The 20,843-nt window shown below is 35.0% G+C and overlaps 5 protein-coding genes across 5 annotated transcripts in view; 4 read left to right on the top strand and 1 right to left on the bottom strand.

Annotated features, from left to right (window-relative positions):
- LOC140055626 (prickle planar cell polarity protein 3-B-like) overlaps nt 1-1,947 on the bottom strand; it is a 55,622-nt gene extending 53,675 nt beyond the window's left edge. The window contains exon 1 of the mRNA XM_072100968.1: nt 1,586-1,947. Within this exon, the coding sequence (XP_071957069.1) occupies nt 1,586-1,648 (63 nt within the window). The 5' untranslated portion in view covers nt 1,649-1,947. The remainder of the gene's footprint in view (nt 1-1,585) is intronic.
- Nucleotides 1,948-2,160: 213 nt separating this feature from the next.
- On the top strand, nt 2,161-6,089 carry LOC140054143 (uncharacterized). The gene is made up of 2 exons (XM_072099027.1): nt 2,161-2,843; nt 3,469-6,089. Exons 1-2 carry the CDS (start codon nt 2,296-2,298, stop codon nt 5,363-5,365), a joined length of 2,445 nt encoding a protein of 814 aa, XP_071955128.1. The 5' UTR covers nt 2,161-2,295; the 3' UTR covers nt 5,366-6,089.
- A 420-nt stretch (nt 6,090-6,509) lies between these two features.
- On the top strand, nt 6,510-9,853 carry LOC140054144 (uncharacterized). Its single transcript, XM_072099029.1, has one exon. It carries the CDS (start codon nt 6,725-6,727, stop codon nt 8,252-8,254), a length of 1,530 nt encoding a protein of 509 aa, XP_071955130.1. The 5' UTR covers nt 6,510-6,724; the 3' UTR covers nt 8,255-9,853.
- A 1,787-nt stretch (nt 9,854-11,640) lies between these two features.
- Nucleotides 11,641-14,539, top strand: LOC140054508 (uncharacterized). Its single transcript, XM_072099524.1, has 2 exons — nt 11,641-11,798; nt 12,291-14,539. The coding sequence occupies exon 2, from the start codon at nt 12,334-12,336 to the stop codon at nt 13,726-13,728; it is 1,395 nt and encodes a 464-aa protein (XP_071955625.1). The 5' UTR covers nt 11,641-11,798; nt 12,291-12,333; the 3' UTR covers nt 13,729-14,539.
- Nucleotides 14,540-15,720: 1,181 nt separating this feature from the next.
- Nucleotides 15,721-19,070, top strand: LOC140055124 (cell adhesion molecule 4-like). Its single transcript, XM_072100342.1, has one exon. The coding sequence runs from the start codon at nt 15,843-15,845 to the stop codon at nt 17,370-17,372; it is 1,530 nt and encodes a 509-aa protein (XP_071956443.1). The 5' UTR covers nt 15,721-15,842; the 3' UTR covers nt 17,373-19,070.
- Nucleotides 19,071-20,843: the final 1,773 nt, after the last annotated feature.

The following is a 20,843-nucleotide window of genomic DNA, read 5'->3' as shown; positions in this document are numbered from 1 at the left end:
TTACGATTTTGTATTTGAATTTAGCCTCAATTAAAGATGTTTTGTTCCCCACAAACATGAAGAAAAAAAAGGTTACTAAAAATCAGACAACAAACATTGTTGGAGTGGATAACTATTAGGTGACAATAAAATGGCATATTCAACAACAAAATTTGTAAAGAAGAGGGTGGGATTATAATAAGTATGATATTTATATATACAGTATTATGGTAATATAACTAGGGTATAAGTACATCTATAAGAAGCCAGTTTTATAAACTGCAGTAATCATTCAATAGTGTTATCTAAAGCTCTATCTACACTATTAAATTAGTTTTACAAAAAAGTGTGATGTGCCCAAATATGGTAGTAATATGCCTTAATATGGTAGTGATATGATATAATCATGTCCATATATGGACACATCATATTTTTTTGTCACATACAGTTTGATAGTGTAGACAGAGCTTAAGTTTCTATATTCCCAAACCACGATTGAGCAACATTAAATGAGTTTTTAAAACGTATTATAAGGACACATTAATCTGCAGTGCTTTACACTATTCATGTACAGCAAATACCAATAGATTAACCTTGTAGGCCTTTTGTATCACACCTAGAAGGTAAACAGTATATCATTCACTCTTAAAAAGTAAATAATGGTCAGTTTTAAACCACCAAGGCTAAGCCTAAAGAGTATAATTTTCACACATGACTTTGGTGGAATTTTTTTTTCAATGTTCGAAGTATTACAGTTTTTTAATGTTGGTCTTCTTTTCACAGTGGTTTATGTGCAGCCTCCCACTTGAGGGCATAGTTCATGGACTATATCATTTGTGTAGAGAGGGGGATTCAATTAAAACTTTTCGAGTTATATCTCGCTCTTGGAGGAGAAAGGCTATTGTTGGTTTATCTAGGTAAGCTAGGCATGAAATAGACAAATAAATTTTTCTTTGATTTTGACAATTTCAATGGCAGGACTAATTTAATTTTTTTTAAATGGTAGCTTGGGACGAAGTGAGAGATTAAGGTTCTAAGGGCTCAAATCAGGTTCATTTGTGAAGTCACAGGCTGGGTGACTAATACAATATTGTTATTGTGCAGGTTGAGGATTTTGTGGTATTAATGCTTTGTGGTTAAGTGGCTTACTTAAGTTGTGGCCTTTATGTTGATTAGGTCATTTAGTAGATTTTATTTCTAGATTGCATTTAATTCCTATCAAAATTTCTGGGTTTTTTTTGCGGCTGTTTATTCTATTATCAGACGACAACATGTGAAAATATTTTATAAAGGTGCAAATATTGTACATCATAAATGTTTTATTCAAATATACAGTATATAAATCCTGTGTTATCACTATTAATAATCCCCTTATTATCTTTTAACGTATGGGGAATTCATTCCCAACAACCTCTCCGACCTGGTCTTCGTTCACAGTAGTCACACACAGTTCATGGGACCTTCTACTTTTTTTTTACTCCAGTGCTCAGTGAGTAGCCTACTAATTATTATGCCTCTCTTTGTAGGAATAAATAATATTTTTAGCGAATTGACAGTACATTGATAAACCAAGATTATAATTAATTTATTTTATTTATGTACTTACTCGTTTAGCTGGTTTTCCCCCTTCACGACGAAATTTAGCTTGAATTTTACCGCCGTCAGCCATACTAACTATGGTCGTTGACTTCTTGATGGAATGATGATGAGCCGTGTTGCAAAAACGATAAACTGCGGGAGATGATATTCATGCAGAAATACCTCACAGAATAAAATTCTGGGCTAGCATATTTCCATAGTTTTAAAATGTTCATAAAACGGATGGAATCGACAAGAATCGATGATTTTCTAACAGGTTTCACCTGTAAGATGTTCTGTCTGATGTAAAATATAAAATTCCTCCTCACTTCGTTGTCTGCTAATGCATGAACTTTTCTCAAGGATATGCCAGCACCACGCTTGACCGAACTCTCCGCCTCGTGTGCGAACTGAGCATGTACTTCCAAGTAAAGTATTATTGGTCTGTAGGGCGCCACCTATTTATAAGAAAAGTTTTGCATGCAGAAGAAGATGAGTTACAAACGAGAGAGAGCTGAGTCGATCGCGCCGCGTCGTCATGGCTACAAAAAGGAAGTGTGTATAAACGGATGTGCGTACGTAAAGAATGCGCGCAAAACGGATGTAGGTTCACGCGCGTATTGGTATGGATACCGTCGCTTAACAACATATGCGTGTTTACTAATTTTGTTCTTATGTAAATAAAAAATGCTGAAATACCGACACCTTAATAATAATTACCATTTCTAGCTAGCAATCATGCCTTTTCGATCACTTTTTACTTCACCTCCAAAAAAGCAATACAAGGGAAGGAAAGAAGCACAAGAAAGAAAATGCAACCGTAAAAAATTCGACCCAAATCTTTTGAAACAACTAAGTGATAGGCCCAACCCATTTGGTTTACTGAAAGCAGAAGGAAGGACTCCGACATTCTTAAAGCCGCCGTCTTTACCATACAGTAAGAATTTTGGTAGCTTCGACATCACGTGGTGTGTTGCTAAAGACAGACAACGTGTTGTTTTGGTACAGTATGCTGATAGGAGTTTTATCAACGGTCAGCAGATAATTTTGTCGCCAGATGGAAAGGTCATGGACTCCCGAGGTCAATGGGACGTCAAAATGCAGGATTACTATGACAGAGCACTTACGATTAAAGAAAATCGCGACAGACAAGAAAATTTAGGAGAGCAAATGGAAAAAAATATTTCTGTATCAAACGAATTGATGTCTAAAGACGCGGATGAGCAGAATCACATCATTCAAGAATCGTCAAAGAAGTTACTACGAAGTTTAACCGGAACAAACAGGTAAAATGGTTGGAAAAACACTAATGAGGTAGAGTAGGCCAATGTTAGTAAAATCTAGTAGGCCTGGGCATAGGCTAGTAGAATACCGATATAGGACTAGCCTAGGCCTAGGCCTAGGCTAGTAGAATACCGATATAGGACTAGCCTAGGCCTAGGCTAGTAGAATACCGATATAGGACTAGCCTAAGCCTAGGCCTAGGCTAGTAGAATACCGATATAGGACTAGCCTAGGCCTGGGCATAGGCTAGTAGAATACCGATATAGGACTAGCCTAGGCCTGGGCATAGGCTAGTGGAATACCGATATAGGACTAGCCTAGGCCTGGGCATAGGCTAGTAGAATACCGATATAGGACTAGCCTGGGCATAGGCTAGTAGAATACCGATATAGGACTAGCCTAGGCCTAGGCTTAGGTTATGCCTATACATTTTAAAGTTACATAGGCCTACTTGTGTGTAGCGCCACCATACTATAATACTGTACCACAGTTTCATCTCCAAAGAGGCCCTAATCAAACATGCTTCTTATTCACACTGTATTAAATATCATTGTATTTTCACAAAGTTACTAATCATTTGTTATAAAAGTCGCTAATGTTTATTAAAATCATTTTTCTTAAACGTAGAAAGCCTGAAAAACTGCACTTCGATAAGCAGCTATCGGAATTTGAAAATTTGTTTGGAAAGATCGTAACCAGATGTTGTAATCTCGGCCTGGAAAGCATCGTATCAGAGATATTGGATACAGTGTCATGTAAAGAGGACGCTTTACAAATGGAATTAGCTGATCGACCTGACATCGCAGACAGCGCCACCATAGAGTGTGACCAGAAGAAAGTTGCAATTGTACTTGAAAGGATGATTGATCAGTTTAAGTCAATGGTGGAATTAAGTTCAGTATTTCAATGGCAGAATGGTGGAATCGCCAACGAAGATGAGTGTTTGTCTGCCGATGTATCCATCACTGATAGCTCATGGTCGATCACAGATGACATTAAACAGTTAGGCTTAAGTCGATCAATCTTAAGTTTAAGACAAGTGTCTGAGAAATCTTTTGACGGCATTAAGTATCAGACCCAATCTCTCCAGCAAAATCATACCTTGCTGGTGACGTCTTATGACAACCTGGACGACTGTTATGACAATCAGAAGAGCGATACTCGCACCATTTGCACGCAGACGACGTTGGGTGAAACATTCTCAATAGACAAACTCAGTAGCAATAGCCGATCTTCACCAACTCCAACGATTGAATCATTACAAATGGAAAATCAATACTATAATGATGGTGAGAACCAGGAACAACATTGTATTCAAACTAAGAACCAAGTTCTTCAAAACGAAATCTTAAGATTACGAGCGGTAAATGAAGAGTTATCCGTTAATGTACGGCGACTGACAGAAGACAATTTAAGATTTACGGGCGAAGTTGGCAAATTGAGAAGAGAAAACGAAGATTTAAACAAATGTCTTCGTAGTTCATCAGACTCGAAATCTCAATGGAATCAAAATATGAGAGATCTTGAGAGAGAAATCGTAGAAATGGAAACGAAATCAACAGTCACTGGAAAACAAAATGTACTGTTATCAGCTCAACTTGAAGAATCAAATAACGAGTGTGTTTGTGTGAAAACTAAACTGCGAACGATGGAGCGGGAGACAAATGACCAGCTGAAGTATACAACAAAGCTTGAAAGTGAAGCAAACAGGCTACGTAAAGAAAATGAACGGTTGCAAATGACAACACTCGAGTTGCAATCAAAACTATCGTCAACAATGACTGAAAACACTCACAAGCTGGTGGAATTAGGTAGTTTGAGAAAAGACAACAACGACAGACAGATTGAGTTGTTGCAACTTAAAACGAAACTGCAAAAACTGGAAGATGCAAATTTAGCTTGCTACGAACAGAAATGCATCTTAGAATCTGAACTTGAACGTATTAAATTAAGTCATGATGCTGTTACCAACGAAGCTGAACAATTGAAGACACGAACAGAAAATCTAGAAAGTGCAAACAGATCGTTACTCGCAGAAAAAACAGAATCACAGAAACGTCTTGAAATTATAGAACAGCGATGCTTGGAAAATGAAAATGAATTAAGCGAAGAGAAAATAAAAACTACAGCGTTAACGAGTGAATATGACCAGTTAGAATCGAGTGTGCGATTACTAAAAGGGGATAATGAAAACCTGAAAACATCAGTGAATGAATTGAACGAAATAAACGAAAAGTTGCGCTCAAAGTTGCATAAGTTTGAGAAAGGAAGCACTGAGCTGGAGTGTAAGTTCAGTCGATTGGTGGAAACTAAAGGCGACTTGCAGAACGTCATCAGGCAACTTAGTCATGTTAATCTTAACATAGAACAACGGTTCAAAAGGATGGACTCTGAGTACTCTGACATGGAGTGTAGACTTCACAACATGGACAAGCTGACTACAGAGTATGGCCACATCGACTGGGGAGACCAGCTGGGGTGCAATGTCACTCCCACGCAAGAGGCCATTTCACCACGTCAGTAAATCATTATCATCAAGTCAATAGCTCATTATCATCAAGTCAATAGATCATTATCATCGTAAAGAATTAGCCATTTTATAATTAAGAAAAAAGAACACAAAACATAGTTTCTCCTACTTGACGTTGTAGGCTTTTTATTTTAACTGTACAGTATTCAATACAACATAGATAGTGTACAATTTAATTACGGTTTTCTACTTCTTCCTACTATCAATCAATAAATCACAGTAATTTTTATTATGCTCTTTTATTCGAATCTATTTCACTTTTGTATTGAATTGAATTGAAACTTGAAAACATGACGTCATCGTAAAGCTGTGTTCACACGATGCCAAATGGAATGTCCCAGTAGACTTGAAATGCCTTTTCAGCACAGATATTTCGTTTCACTTTTTGTTTCCTCTGTCCTTTCAAACAAACAGAAAATATGTATGTCTCCAACAATGGTGTAACAGGTTAGACCTACTATACTTGTTGCAAACAAAATAGGAATTTAACGATTCCGACTTTTGTCACGTGAAGCAGCAACAACTAACTCAATCCTCCTGATTGTGATGATATTAATTTATGATTAAACAATGCCAAAATACTGTATCCATTGAGAATCATTACCATATTTTCATTAACAGTATTAAATTCAGGATTATGGCATATGATAATTATATAGAACTATTGAACCCATACGACATGTATTCTTACTTGGTATAGAGGCTTATCTATATAAATAATACTTGTTCGTATTTGACGTTAGTTTGAAATTCAGTTTCGATTTGTCACTATCCTGATTCCACTCATTGTATTTTCTATCTGAATAATAACGAAAACATTTGGGATTCTTCTTCTCAGCCCATTTTCTAATAATAGGTGTAAAGTAGGGGAAGTATTAGGAATGTCAGCGGCAACAAAGCATACACCTTCAGACGACTGAGTCATTGTTAAATCAACATACATAATTAAAGGCTATACTTACTCTTGGTTAAGTTCCTATTCATAATACTCGTTCACCGTAAAACGCTTTATACGCAAGAAGATATTCCATTTTTACATGTTTTTCCTTTTTTTCTGTTTCCTTATACTAAAACGTTATCGAATGAGTTATTAGTTAGTTTACCAGTTGATTGAGACTCTGGAAATGTTGCATGTGTAAAATATTCGATTTATTTAGGTAAAAGGTACACAATGATGGGGTAATTTTGGCGATCCCTATTTGAAAAATCGAATAATCCTGTTTGAATGGTTGTTTTTCTAAACCATTGTTTGCTCCACACCCAAGAAAACCATCAAGCGAATCCTTATTTACCTTAACAATTCACTCGATATTATTTCACCAAACGAAAACCATTTCAGTTTGGGCGATGTAAATGTCAATGTTGAATATTGTTAATTATTTTGGAATCAAAATGGTAGCCTGGAAAATATGTCTGTTGATGGTTTGCCTGGCGTGTTCCATTGGTACATCTGTAGGTGCTGGATCGTACATTACCTCTCCCAGTAATACTACAAGTGCTGTTGGTGCAACTACAAGGATTTTGTGTAGTGTAGACATTGACATTAGTGGCGGAGATGAAGTGTACTGGCACTTTCAACCAAGTAATCCAGAGGACGATACAATAACCATCGGACCTTACACCAATAGGAACCCGACAGGATACCCACGACTGTCAATAATGAATGGTTATCCAGAGGATAGTGTTTACAACTTACTAATATCTGAAACTGTGAAAGCTGACGAAGGGACATATTATTGTCTTATTGTCAATGAAGGAACAACGCAAATGGCAACTGCTGAACTAGCGGTAAATGAACGTTCTATATCGCCGAGTGGCGATCCGGCAACCTGTTCCGTTACAGCTAGTCTTCCGGACATGTCGCCTTTTACAGAAAATGAAATGGTTACGTTGGAATGTGTGATTGATGATGGTGGAGTTCCTTTGCCAGTTCTTCAAATTATCAGAATAACATCTTCCGGGTTTAACCAGGTTATTCCAAGTTCTACTGTTATAGAAGATAATGGTCGGACAACCGAGACAGCGACATTTAAGTTGTCTTATGAGGATCATGAAGCATCTTACAGATGCAAAGCGATGCATCCTGCTGTTGATGATGAGTTTTCATGTGACTACACCACCTCCACCTTAAATCCAATCCAAGTGATGTACTCACCAGTTGTGAGTATAAGCCCAAATGAACTGTTTATATACGATGATGACTCTGATGAAACGGTTATATTGGAATGTAACGTTATCGCTAACCCACCTACAAACTCTTCTGTTGAGTGGACGTACAAAAGAAACATAATTACGCCTGCAACTGAAGATAAGACTACGAGCAAACTGACGCTTGATGGTATTCGCAAGAGTTACATCGGACAAAACATCACATGTACAGCGAGCAACACTATTGGTTCAAGATCAGCTAGCATCGTCATTCAAGAGGAGGACAGACTACTTCCGTTTGAAACCTACATCCTCCTTATAATCATCGCTTGTGGAGGGCTGCTGTTATTCTTCCTAACATGTATCTGTATCATTTGCTGTTGTGAGAGAGACTCCGGAGATGACGAAGAGAAAAATGCAAATTATCATGTAAACGAATCGCGACAGACGTCTATGCGACAACAGGGCAGTAACGAAGATGACCTTATTGATGGTTATGACGACTTTAGTGGAGGCTCTGAAGCTAATCTAGTTCGGGATGAATCGCATAAAAGTCGTGTATCCCAAAAAAGCCGAGCCTCTCAGCGTTCGGGTATTTCCGAGTATACCGATAACCGATCGTCTGTACGTAGTAATGATTACAATGACGTGAACACGATTGACAATCAAGCTTACTCACCAGATATAGAAAATGGTAATATCGATGACGTAGAATTTAATACACCTTTATATTAGAAATGTCTTTCTACTAATGTTCGTATAGTGCCAATACTTTGTATTAAACTCTGTCTACACTATCAAACTAGTTTGACAAAAAATGTGATGTGCCCAAATATGGTAGTGATATCCCCAAATATGCTAGTGAAATGACATCATCATGTTAATATATGGGCACATCACTTTTTTTTTGGTCACACAAAATTGATAGTGTAGACTAAGCGTTACACATTATTTTTAGAACTTCTTTAATAACCACTTGTTCAATTATCAAGTTTGTTAAAACTATAAAGATCGAAAGCCTTTGTCCTGAATTAATAATAGGACAACATGAACAAAACCGAATATAGCAAATGTGTCACTAGAACATGTGACAATTTCATTCCTTTTGAATTTATTCTAATAAGACATAATTGTATTTCCTTTTAAACTGAAATAAAATATGTTTAATCTAAATGTTTTTTTTAAAACAACGTAATGCTTTTTTATGGAGAGTTTAACTTGTTTCTCATGGTGTTTAATAATACTGTACTGTATCATTTGTTAATAATTTTACTACAAACAACTTGTTTTATTTTATTATTTTTTATTACTGTATAAGTATCAACAGTGAATCAATAACGAATCAAATTTTAGATAATTGCAATTTATGATCGATATATAATTCTAATTTTATAGTATCTTAAGCTCTTACACTATCAAACTTTATGTGACGAAAAATATGATGTGCCCATATATGGACATGATGATGTAATATCATATTTGGACATATCACTACCATATTTGGTAGTGTAGACAGAGCTTAATGAATCATGTATATTATATAATTAAATTCAATACAGGGTAGATTAGGGGTATCTTAGATTGCTGTAAACTAATTAACTGGAGCGGTGTACGATAGGGGTTAGGAGTTAAAATCGTAAGCTTACCCTTCCCTAATTAATGCTTTTATGTTTCTCAACAAAACTAATATATTGTGTCATTTATGCGCGTTCCATACTTATTTATGGTACGAAATGACTTTTCATTTAATATCAACAAAAGAAAGTTTAGAACGAAAATGTAAACCGCGTTTTCTGTCATTAAGCTTGCTTCCAACTAGACACAAGGAAATAGACGCAATGTAAGCAATTTAACCAATCACAAGGGACGGATTATCCTGTCTCTTCTGATTGGTCACCTTGCTTGCGTTGCGCGTAAGTCGTTGCGTCTAGTGGGAAGCAAGCTTATGTCAAGTTCATGGAAGGATTTACAATGTGACGGGGCACCTTTAAGTTTCCGATTTGGTATTCGAAAGTTGTCCCATAACATGTGATAAAAGTCTTGTTATTATACTCATACATAAACCTTTCTTTTTTAAATGGTTATCTTACAATTAAATATGAATTTTACTTAAATATGGATAGCTTTAAATACTATCTTCATTATGGTATATAACTATTGCTTTAAAAAGACAGGTCGTTATAAACTATAGTATTTCGTTAATATAGCAGCTTTTAAATACTGTACCGGTAGTGTTATATTTGCATATGTATTTTCTATTTTTCCATATGAAAAGTTACTAAATTTATGCAATTTTTTATAATAAAATATGAACGAAAAAATGGAACGAAATAATGAGATGTGTTATGGTTTTAATCTTCTTCGTTATATTTGTTTTGTCATTATTGGGTTGGTTATCCTATTTCCTGCTCAGAGTCTAGATAATTTTAATAATCAGCAAACACTCAAAGCGCTCTGATCTTAATGGAGCGAAATAGCGCTATATAGGCCTAAAATTAATGTCGCATTATTATTTTTACATTTTGTGAATATGTGCATCCGTATCTGAATGTTTAAACATCAAAATTAAAATCATTGTTTTAGAGAAAGAGCAAATGTTACTTAAAATCAGGACATAAAGACAAATTGGACTATGGGTGTATACCGTATTGTAAAATGGTAATTTCAACGGTAGGATAGGCCTGATTATAAGTTACTGAAAGACCTAAATTAAATGTGTGTATATTTTTTTAAAAATAAAACGCGCGCCACTTAATTATTTGGGAACTTACCCAATAGTTCATGCATTCATTGACAATGTATTAATATTTTGTTAAATATCCATGTGTCCTATCCTTATCAATATATACCGTGCTTCTACATTGTATTCATAAAAATAACAATGGGTATTATTATATTAAGCCATGTGCTTACTATTATAAGCCGAGAGCCATATTATGTCAAAGTTTGACAGATACGTGGATGTGCGATGTATTTCCTTAATGTGGTACTGCCAATCTGCCCATACTATAATTCACAGTTATTAATGCCATAAAGCATGGTATCCAACATGATGGATTTATACAATGCACACGGCCGGTACATATCTTGCAGTGCGATACCATTTGTCTTTCCATATCTTTCATCCATCTATTTATTCGATCGCAGTAACTGCTAACCAGTAAAATGTGAAAATATAAAAAGCTTCATACACAGGGACATTTTTACAGCTCCAAGAGTCGTATAATGAACGGTAAACAAAGTGTACACGCCCTCTAGGCTATATAGGAAATCGATACTGTAAACCAGACAGGATAATACGAAATAAACGCATACATATTATTATCATAGCAGTTACCTCTATGATATTATATTGTGTGTCTTGTCTTTAATTTTGTATGCATTTTTTCCCCACCACATAACCTGCCTTCTAAGAGAGTCACGCCACACAAACAATCAGTTATGCGTACACATAGGCCTATGTTTTTAAAGCTTGGTTTACGGACGCAACGCAAAGGACGTATAAGCGCAATGCAAGTAATTTGACCAATCACGACTGGGTGGAGCATCCAAACTGTCGTTTGTCATTGGTCAGCTCGCTTGCGGTGCGCTTACGCCCTTTCGTTACGTCCTAGTGGGAACCAACCTTTAACCTGTGCGTTAGATTTTGTCTTTTCATTGTACTGCAAAGGCCTGATTTCGAAACAAACGAAACTTTATTAAAAATCCATTATTAATGTAGATCTATTTTGATATGAATTTTTACAAAACATAGTCTCTGATATTGAATCCAAACTGGACAGTTTTAACGAGATAATCAGAAATAAAATAGAAGAGATTTGATTGAATGAGTGACGGTTTTTATTTGGAGGAATGCATTCAATTCGTGTATACAGTATAAATCGAATTAGAAGCAGACAGGTCCGATGCGTTTTGCTTGTGTGAAACCGTGTTACAAGTAGCTGAGAGCGCGACACTTGTACGATTGATTTAATACCGAACGACAACACGAACACAGAATGACTGGCGAACTAGACGCATCGATGATTTACAAATAACGGGCCTTTTCATGACATAACAAAAGACTCTATTTAATTCAATGAAACCAATATGCTAATTTTTACTGAAAGACTTGGCAATGAAGTATGGATGAATAGCAACAATGTAAACGGCTCTGTGTGTTTGTTTTCAATGGAAAAGAACTGAAATTAACTACCAAGTTTAAAAGACCATAAATGGTTAATACGACTGAGCGAATGTAGGCCTATTCATTTTGGTAGACAGTGTACTATTTGGTGTGGTAAGTACTAAACAATTCACATCTTTTATCCTAACCTGTTCAGTAGATGTTATGCATTGATAGTCTTCGTAATCCACGCTGCATATCGAAGGCTTATTTATAGTAGTTATTTTAAAATCAGGATTGCATTATAAATTTGTAAAAGAAAAGAATTGGTTTTTTTTAAGACAATTATAACTTTAAATTATCATCCATATAGATGGGGTATATAATACTCAGATCATTTTTACGTAATTATTATGATAATGATATTAATAATGATAATCCTTATTATTAAATATTTCCACCGAGTATTGCTGCAGGCGTCGAAACAAATTAAAGTATTGTGGAAAAAAAACGTATTTGGAATTGTTGTTGTACTAAAATGACCATGGAATGTATTGTACCCAGCATATGTTGAGCTTGAAATTGTATTATAGGCATGTGCTGTTTAAATAATTTATTGAGTAAATTTTAGTATTTTCACCTTGTTTATCTGATTTTATGTTTCAGATACTACAATTTTAAGAAGAAGAAAGTAAAAAATAAATTGAAGATGAATGTTTTCCATTTAGTAACGTTATGCATTGCGTATTTCCTGTTTTCAAAATGCGAATGTACTCTGACTATTCGCCCTTTGCAGACTGTACTGATAGCTATTCCTACTCACTCTGCCAAATTTGATTGTATTGGCAAATCAAACGAAATAAAATGGTTCAGGAAAACATATAATGAAAAAGACGTCGAGATTAAACGTTCGGACATGTATCATATAACTGCAAATGATCAACGTTCGACGTTATCAATTACAGGTAACTCTTCTATGACAGAAACGTTTGTAGATATTATGCTGTTTTGTGAATCAGATGGTGCAGATTCATCTACTGCCACTCTAAGAGTTTACAACCCTACGTTGTCATGGTTACCAAACTGTAAACAACAACCGAAAAGCCTAACGTCAGGAGATAATGTTGAAATGACATGCTTCTCATCGACGTTAGATTATATAAAAGAAGTACCAGATCTAACATGGACTAAAAATGGAGTCGTAATAAGTAATAAACCAAATGGAAATGCTACATACACATCTGTTAAATATAATAAAATTGTGAATAGGGACGATAACGGTAGACAGTTTGTCTGTGAGGCGTCTTTACCAAACATGCAGAATCCACTCTCCTGTTCCGTGACACTCCATGTTGACTGGAGCAATAGCAATATCGTACCATACATAATTGTGGCCGTTCTTAGCATCATTGCCTTAATTCTTTTCGCCATCGTAATCGTCTTTGCATTTCGATTCAGAGAGTGTAAGTATTGTAAGGAGACAGTTCCTCAACCTCAACAGGTGCTGGATATGTCATCTCTTCGAGAAGGAGTAGGTGTTCCAATTGCAGTTCTATCCGATCAGTCTTCCGAAGACGAAGTTGTGAGTTCATCCAACTCAAATAAACAGACAACAAGCGTGAACACTGAAACTATTATGAGAGCGAAAACTGAATCCAAAATAAAGTCGACTAGTTCAAATCATTCACGAGGTCATCACAAAAAAGATGCAAGATTGAATTTTGAGGACAATTTCCAAAAAGACGAATCTAAAGGTTACGAAACAAAAACAAAAGACATCGTGTTTAATTCTACAAAAGAAACTGTGGATAATGATTTAGAACAGTATAGATGTAGGTCTAAGTCAAATAGGACTAAGTCTGAACGAGTGCCCGTATCTCCTGTCAGACAGCATCCGTCCACAAAAGTGTCCTCTTCAACTAGGCCTAGATCGTTACAACCTAGAAGAACGAACGAACGAATAAATAATCTTGGTAGAAACGGGCGCTCAACACAGCCAAAAGCAGACAATAATATTAAAAAAACAGACGATACAGTTGTGTACGCGGATCTCAATTTTACCAGGAATCCAGGATTGAACATTGTCAAAGAAGAGTATTCCTAAAACGTAGCTAAAATATTTCAAACAACTTTGTTGCTTAGTGTGCTTTTATAAATTAAAATGAATGTTTGTTGCAGTCATCGGTCCAGAATCATACATTTCTAATAATAATTTATTTGCTGTGATATAATAATTGTGTGTTCATTGTTCATCGACCTTTGTAAACTTACAGTATAATGTAATTGTTATAGGTGGATAACTAAAGGCCAATTTACACAGACGAGCGGTGACGGTAAAAAACAATATAGAATCTTTTTTGTTATTCCTTATGACCATTCCTACACACAATGCGGAGCGGACGGGCGGTTCCGCTCCTGATAGATACAGACTCTACGTGGGACAAGCTACCTACGCCGTTTACCGCTCGTCTTTGTAAGTTGGGCGTAAAGCGATTGTTTCACACGTCAAGCATTTGGCCATTGCCTACTTCTAGTAATTGTAGTATGAAAAACAAACCCTGAAATCTTAATCAGATTTACATTAATTAAAATGACCTCTGATATCGGATTAAAGTTTGCATTATTAAAAATCTTAAACTTGGTAATATAATGCATTCAACTTCAAGTTCTAAAATACGTTTTGTCAGCACGTTATATTCCAATACTAATGATGATTACAGTATTTCTCTATGTTTTCTGCTGGTGGGCAGGTTGGCTTCTGTGCAATATTTTCCTGGCGAAATCTTGTATTTGGTACTTTAAAAATATACTGCATAGTGTTCATGAAACAGAACTTAAGGTTAAAATAAAAAATGCTGGTAATTAATGTTTTGCATAAAAGGGTTATACATAGTTTATAATTTGAATACTGCAAATCTTGATAAATAAATGTAATTCAAAATATTAGAATATCGATGTTTCGTTTTTTTTCCTCACTTTTCTGCATTTCATTAACCTTAGCGTTTATATTGATTTTTACAAAGTGCAATATACATATAATTTAGCACGTATTACATGAAATATGACTATAGATCTACTATTGTAACAATGAAACAAAACACAACCTGAATTTCAATCGGCGAATTAGAATGAATATAATATTCTTGTTATCTAAATGTATTATAAATTTGTTATTATTGTATTTATCTTGAAGTGAAGTTATATTTTCATTTAATTTCATTATTTATTCGGTCTATTTCAGTATATACATAAACAAAACTTAAATTGGGAGACAGGGTCAACCTAAGTGAACTTAATCACTGTAGCTGAGCCGGTTGACCAAACCTCAAAGTCAGCTTACACATAAAGACAAAATACAGTTAAAGCGAATCAAAATGAATTTGACGATACTTCTAGTGGTAACTGTAGTGGGAAACAAAACTCTGAAATCTTAATCTTTCACACTCTTCACTGATCATTTATATATTAATTAAAAAAAACCTTTGTTATCGAATTCAAAATCATAACAAAAATATTCTTAATATCTGAATGTATATGTCTAAACAAGTGTAATGACCTATGTGTCAACGTTTACAAAGATGTAGACAAAATCACATAATACGCATGCTCAAAGTAGAGATATTTTCAAATACGTGAACTGTTATTTTTTTAACTTACTAGATATGTTTAAGATAGGCCTAAGATATTTTTCTCGATCGTCATCATCATAATTATATTTGACGTCATTTTATCTTGATAAACAGACCGACCGTCATTATCATCGTTAATCAGTAGAAGTAATCAAGTTATTATTTTAATTTGCTGCGCTGCAGCTGGTCCTTGTAACATTTTGGTTAACAATTAGTTTCGTTTTAATATGGAGGAATTAGTTGGCGTAATCAACCTTTCTGGCAAGGATCTCCTTTCATTTCTGTTCGCTGTAAAGAAAGCAAGTGAATCATCTTTTGTGTTTGTTCAACCAACAAAACGAAAAAAGGTGGAGCTTTTATTGATAGATTAGATTGCATCAGTACGCATGCGTAATATAGAAGCAGATGACAATAGTGCAAGTGATCTACTGTGAGAACTATTTGAAATTCACTGTAATAATAATACTACGAGTGTTGGTGCTTGGTACGACGGTTTTTTCCACCCACAAAAGGCAATACCATGACCAAAAAGGACCATATAGAAAGGAAATGGACATAAATTACTCAAATTGTGAGATTTAATATTAAAATGTGGAGCTGGAAGGTGATAATTTTGGCAGCGAATTTGTTAATCGTCGCACATGATGTGAACACACAGACGATAATAGCTGGGCCTCGCGATACATCAGGTGTATCTGGTACAGATCAACGACTAGCATGCACGGTTAACGGTGTGTCTTCTTTGACAGTTGTGCTCTGGGAAGTTCCCAGAGGCTCGATACTTATAAACCACGAAGCAGCTATTCCATCCGAGTATGGAAACAGATTTTCAACAGAGACAGAAACCATCAATGATGCGGCGAATGAATACACCTTTATACTTGTCATACACAATCTGGACGATAACGATGGAGGAGAATATAAATGTAAGGTTTTATTTGATTCTAACATTGTTGCTGAAGTTTCAGCAGATGTGTATGTTATGAGTCCAAGTAGCGACGGAAGGCCAACATGTTTTGCCAATCCAAGTGGAGAACTTGTTGAAAATGAAATAGTGACATTGACGTGTATATCCAGTAGTCCTACTGCTGATCTGGTTTGGAGGTCAGAGGGCAACCACTTGCCGACAACATCTTCTACAAAATACGCACCTTCGACGAGTGAGTTAAGTTTTAGTGCGAACGATGACGGCCGCCGGTATTCGTGTGTTTCGATTTTTTTACTTTCGGAATGTAATCTAGTATTATCTGTACAGTATCCACCAAAAGTTGAGGTCACACCCACCACAGAAGATGTCGAACTTGGTAAGTCTGTTGGCTTCTCTTGTGAAGCCACTGGCAATCCAAGTGTGTTTACATATACATGGTTTTATTCTGGAAGTTTAATCACAGAATATGGCCGGACAAATGGGTTTCAACTGGACAATAATGGTAAACTATTAACCCTTCCTGACGTTGACCCTAACGATGACGGTGTCACGTTGACCTGTCAGGTGACCAATGAGGTCGGAGAAGGGGAAAACGAATATTTTATTGTGACAGTAGACGGTAAATCCACAGTTGAAATTGTAGGGCCAATATTGGTCACCATTGTGTTGTTCATTATATTAGTGATCCTGATTGCGTTTACGACCTGGTATTGCCGACAAAAGAAAACCATTAAGAAGATACAAAAGAAAGAATTGATTCGACGAGCGGAATCAGCAAGAAGAAAAAGACAAAACGGTTCAGTAATTATTCCAATGAGGCAAACGAATTCATTAAGAGGGAACACTAATGTCGGGTATTTGCCCGATATTAATCCTCGTCAACGTGAAAATGACGAGGACGATGATCGGTTACGACCAATTCCTAGACGGAAAAGCGAAACTTCGAGTATTGGTAAAAAGGGCAGTGTCGAAAGTAGTATGTCGGATTATATTGTACAAGATATGCCTACGACAGAAGAAGAAGATCCATCTGATGCCTCATACGTTTACCAAGTGAATCCTCATGTTACAGACTTTAATAGCAAGAAAGGCTCGTACACCGTCAATATAGATGTGGATGATCCTTCACTGCCATCAGAAGTCGATTCTACCGAAGACATTGATTCCATTATCCCGTCCACAGATTTATAGCATTCGTTTTTATTCTTCTGTTGTCTATGGCGCGCCAGGCAGCCATTTAATTCGAAAATATAAATCTAAAGCCAATTTGCTGAAAAAGTTTTGTGGGTATCGAGGCTAATTTTAAAATATGGATTAGGTCTACAGTTGAAAATACAGATGTTATATGATATATTCATTTATTGAATAAAAAATAAATTAATATTTATATTATAGATACCATTGTCACAGTTGTACTACACTTTTAAAAATATATGAGGGATATGTCTATAATACATTGGAAATATTTTAAGTATATTTTTAATAGAATACCTATTACGAGTGAATACCAGGTCGGCTCGGCATACAACGTTTAAATTGATATTCCAACATGAAATATTGAATTCTAAACATTAAGATGATATAGATATATAATTGACACTTTTTTTTAGTTTATGAATTCTAAATATATTGTGTAGGTTTTAAAAAAATGTATATAAATACATTTTATATTGTTTGAAGTAGGTCAAAAATTTGTTTAGATACAAATAAACTAAAACATCAGATTAAATGCAATAGTACTAATAACTCAATTTTATATACCTTGTGTGAATGTTTGTATAATATAATATAATTATCTATAATGTTAATATCCGTAATTCAGGCAAACTAAAGCTCTGTCTACACTATCAAACTTTATGTGACAAAAAAGTGATGTGCCCATATATGGACATGATGATGTCATTTCACTGCTATATTTGGACATATCACTTATTTTTAATACGATTATTAAGTTAATATTCTTATTGGTAATCTATAATACTGTTTTGATGTAAGTGTAATATTATTTATATTGAATTTGTAACAATAAAAACGTACTTTTATTGACGGATATACATTCAAAGTCAAAATGTTCGTTAAACAACAGGGTAATTTATGTATATTTTTATATCAATATGTTAAGTTGCACTCATAATAAAGTTATACTTGTAATAAATTTAATAAATACCGGTGCTGCCCGCTACAAGTAATTAGATGTATTTGTGTTGGGCGCAGTGTAGTTGAAATAATGTGTTTCTTCATTAAGTTAACGTCATCCTGATGGGCATGGTACGTACTTTTGTACAAGTGTGCGTACCTTGTGCGTTTACGTACGCACGCGTAAACTAATGTAAACTTTTATATTTTGCAAAATATTCTTTTATGCAGTTTTTTCACATTGTAAAAGAAACCAAGATGTACCACTGCCCTTATGTCATAATAATATTGTTGAAGAAATATTTAAATATAACGTTTGAAAAAGCAGTTTCAATAATAATGTCTTTGTTATTTTAATATCACTTTTATACATTATGAAAACGTATTTAATAAAAAAGCCTTCCTAATGTATTTTTGTAATAATATCATAATGGGTAAAATATATATTGTCGTCACATTACATTTATGGTTTTATCGATTCTGTAACAATATACGGTATCAATGTGATATGAACATTACTACTGGTGATCGACAGTGAAATCCAATCGTCAGGGCCATCAAGAATACATTACATGCGAGTACAAAACACCTATACTATATAATATAAAATATTATACGCGCAAAATTTTAATGTCCCTTACAACAAATTCATTATAATTTATAATATTGTATTATTTTGTAATTCAATGTTATATTTATTAAGTTGGTAAATTTGATAATAAAAGAATAACTAAACATTTTGAGTGAATGTTTGTATTTCAATACATTATGCATTCTTAATTAAATGCGCGTTAGAACGCACTACGTTATCATAAGACATGTATCATCGTGATTTGAACGATGAAGAAGGCATGGGTCATCATTATTTGAACGCACTACGTTATCAATGAAGAAGGCATGTATCATCATTAATTGAACGCACTACGTTATTATCATCGGAGGCGCTTACTACGTCTGATATTAATTTTCTTCTTGATGAAATAAAAATATTTATCCAGATATTATAAAAACAATCTCTGACGTGTTATTAGGTTTTTAATGATATCGGTTTCAAAATGAGTTGTTTTACAGTGTGTATACCTCCAGCTGCGTAAAATGTCCAGGCTAGCTTCTTCTGTGTGATAAAACAAAAACATATTGATTATTGGTAAATGATACTAGCAGATACTAGAATTACACTGCATTTGTAGAGAAAAAAACCTACATATTTTGGTTAATGCGATTTTGAATTTGATTATTATAAATAAAATGGTACCGTAATATATAATAATATGATAACATATAATAATAATAATAATAATAATAATAATAATAATAGTCAATAAGTCATCATCTTCTAAATTATTCCATTTTATAATTATATAAATGTTAAGACCTTAACGTTTCTACGCATCTACAAATTAAATAGGTCTAGAAATATGTAACTGATATTAATAAAATAAAATAAATGACGTCATCGATTCTGAAATGTCAAAGTGCATGTCACCGTCATAGAGCGCCCGTGACCCATTGAAGGTCACAAAGAGTACAATCGAATCAAGATAAGTGTCAAAATCGAAACATATAGAATTGTCCCACAACTACAAACATGAAACTGCTTTTGAAAACACAGCAGTGCGCGTAACAAGCTGGTAAATGATTGATTTAAGCGCATATTATCCTATGAATTGGCACCTCCGCCTTTTATTTGTCATTTAACCGTAATGGCACTGCTATCCTCTACCTACTTTACATCTCTCTTCTTCATATATTTCGCCGTTGCCGTCTTCTTTTGATTACAGGAGTTGCCGCTTTCAGCAAGTTTGGCAAGCAAATAGGTTTTTATGGCGCTGAGTTCGTCAACACCACACCATCTGTAGATTTTTGATCTGCCAACTATAATCATGACATTTCATTAGCCATAGTTGAAATAAGCCTTCTGTATAACCAAGGCCATTGACAGGTCGGTAGGTCTTCAACCACTAGTACATGGCAGGCGACAACATCAAGAAGACAGCAGACAGCATGTAAACTTCCGAAAAACCCGCTAACATCGTTTGTGTGACGGTACAACATGCAGGCAGCATTTGTTTTTTCTTTCGTCATCACTACACTTATGGTGGCCAATTGTCAGGAGTTTTCAACAAGACCTCATAACACTACAACCTTCCAGCTGCATGGAACTCAATTTATTTGTGAAGTGATTGTGTCCGGGGGCGTCTTAAAATGGAAACTGCCAAACGGCCAACTTATTGATAATAGTCTAAACTCCAACAAGTGGTTTGTATCGGCAACGTATCAAGGGAACAAAATATACTCAAGATTAGACATCAAATATTGTGAGACCTCGGACACAGGTAGATATGAATGCGTCTGGAGGTCGGACGACGAAGAAGTAATTTCTGTCGCGTACTTAAACATTTTGGTTCCAGCGACGACAGAACCACATGTTTGCGCAGCAAGCTCAACGTTGGTCAGAGAAAATGATCTTGTGACGATTACGTGTGCAAAACTTATTGAAGGGAATGATCATCGCAATGAAAACGA

Source organism: Antedon mediterranea, chromosome 7 (assembly GCF_964355755.1).
Source record: "Antedon mediterranea chromosome 7, ecAntMedi1.1, whole genome shotgun sequence".
Taxonomy (NCBI): Eukaryota; Metazoa; Echinodermata; class Crinoidea; order Comatulida; family Antedonidae; genus Antedon; species Antedon mediterranea.
This window is presented reverse-complemented; position numbering and strand designations above follow the sequence as displayed.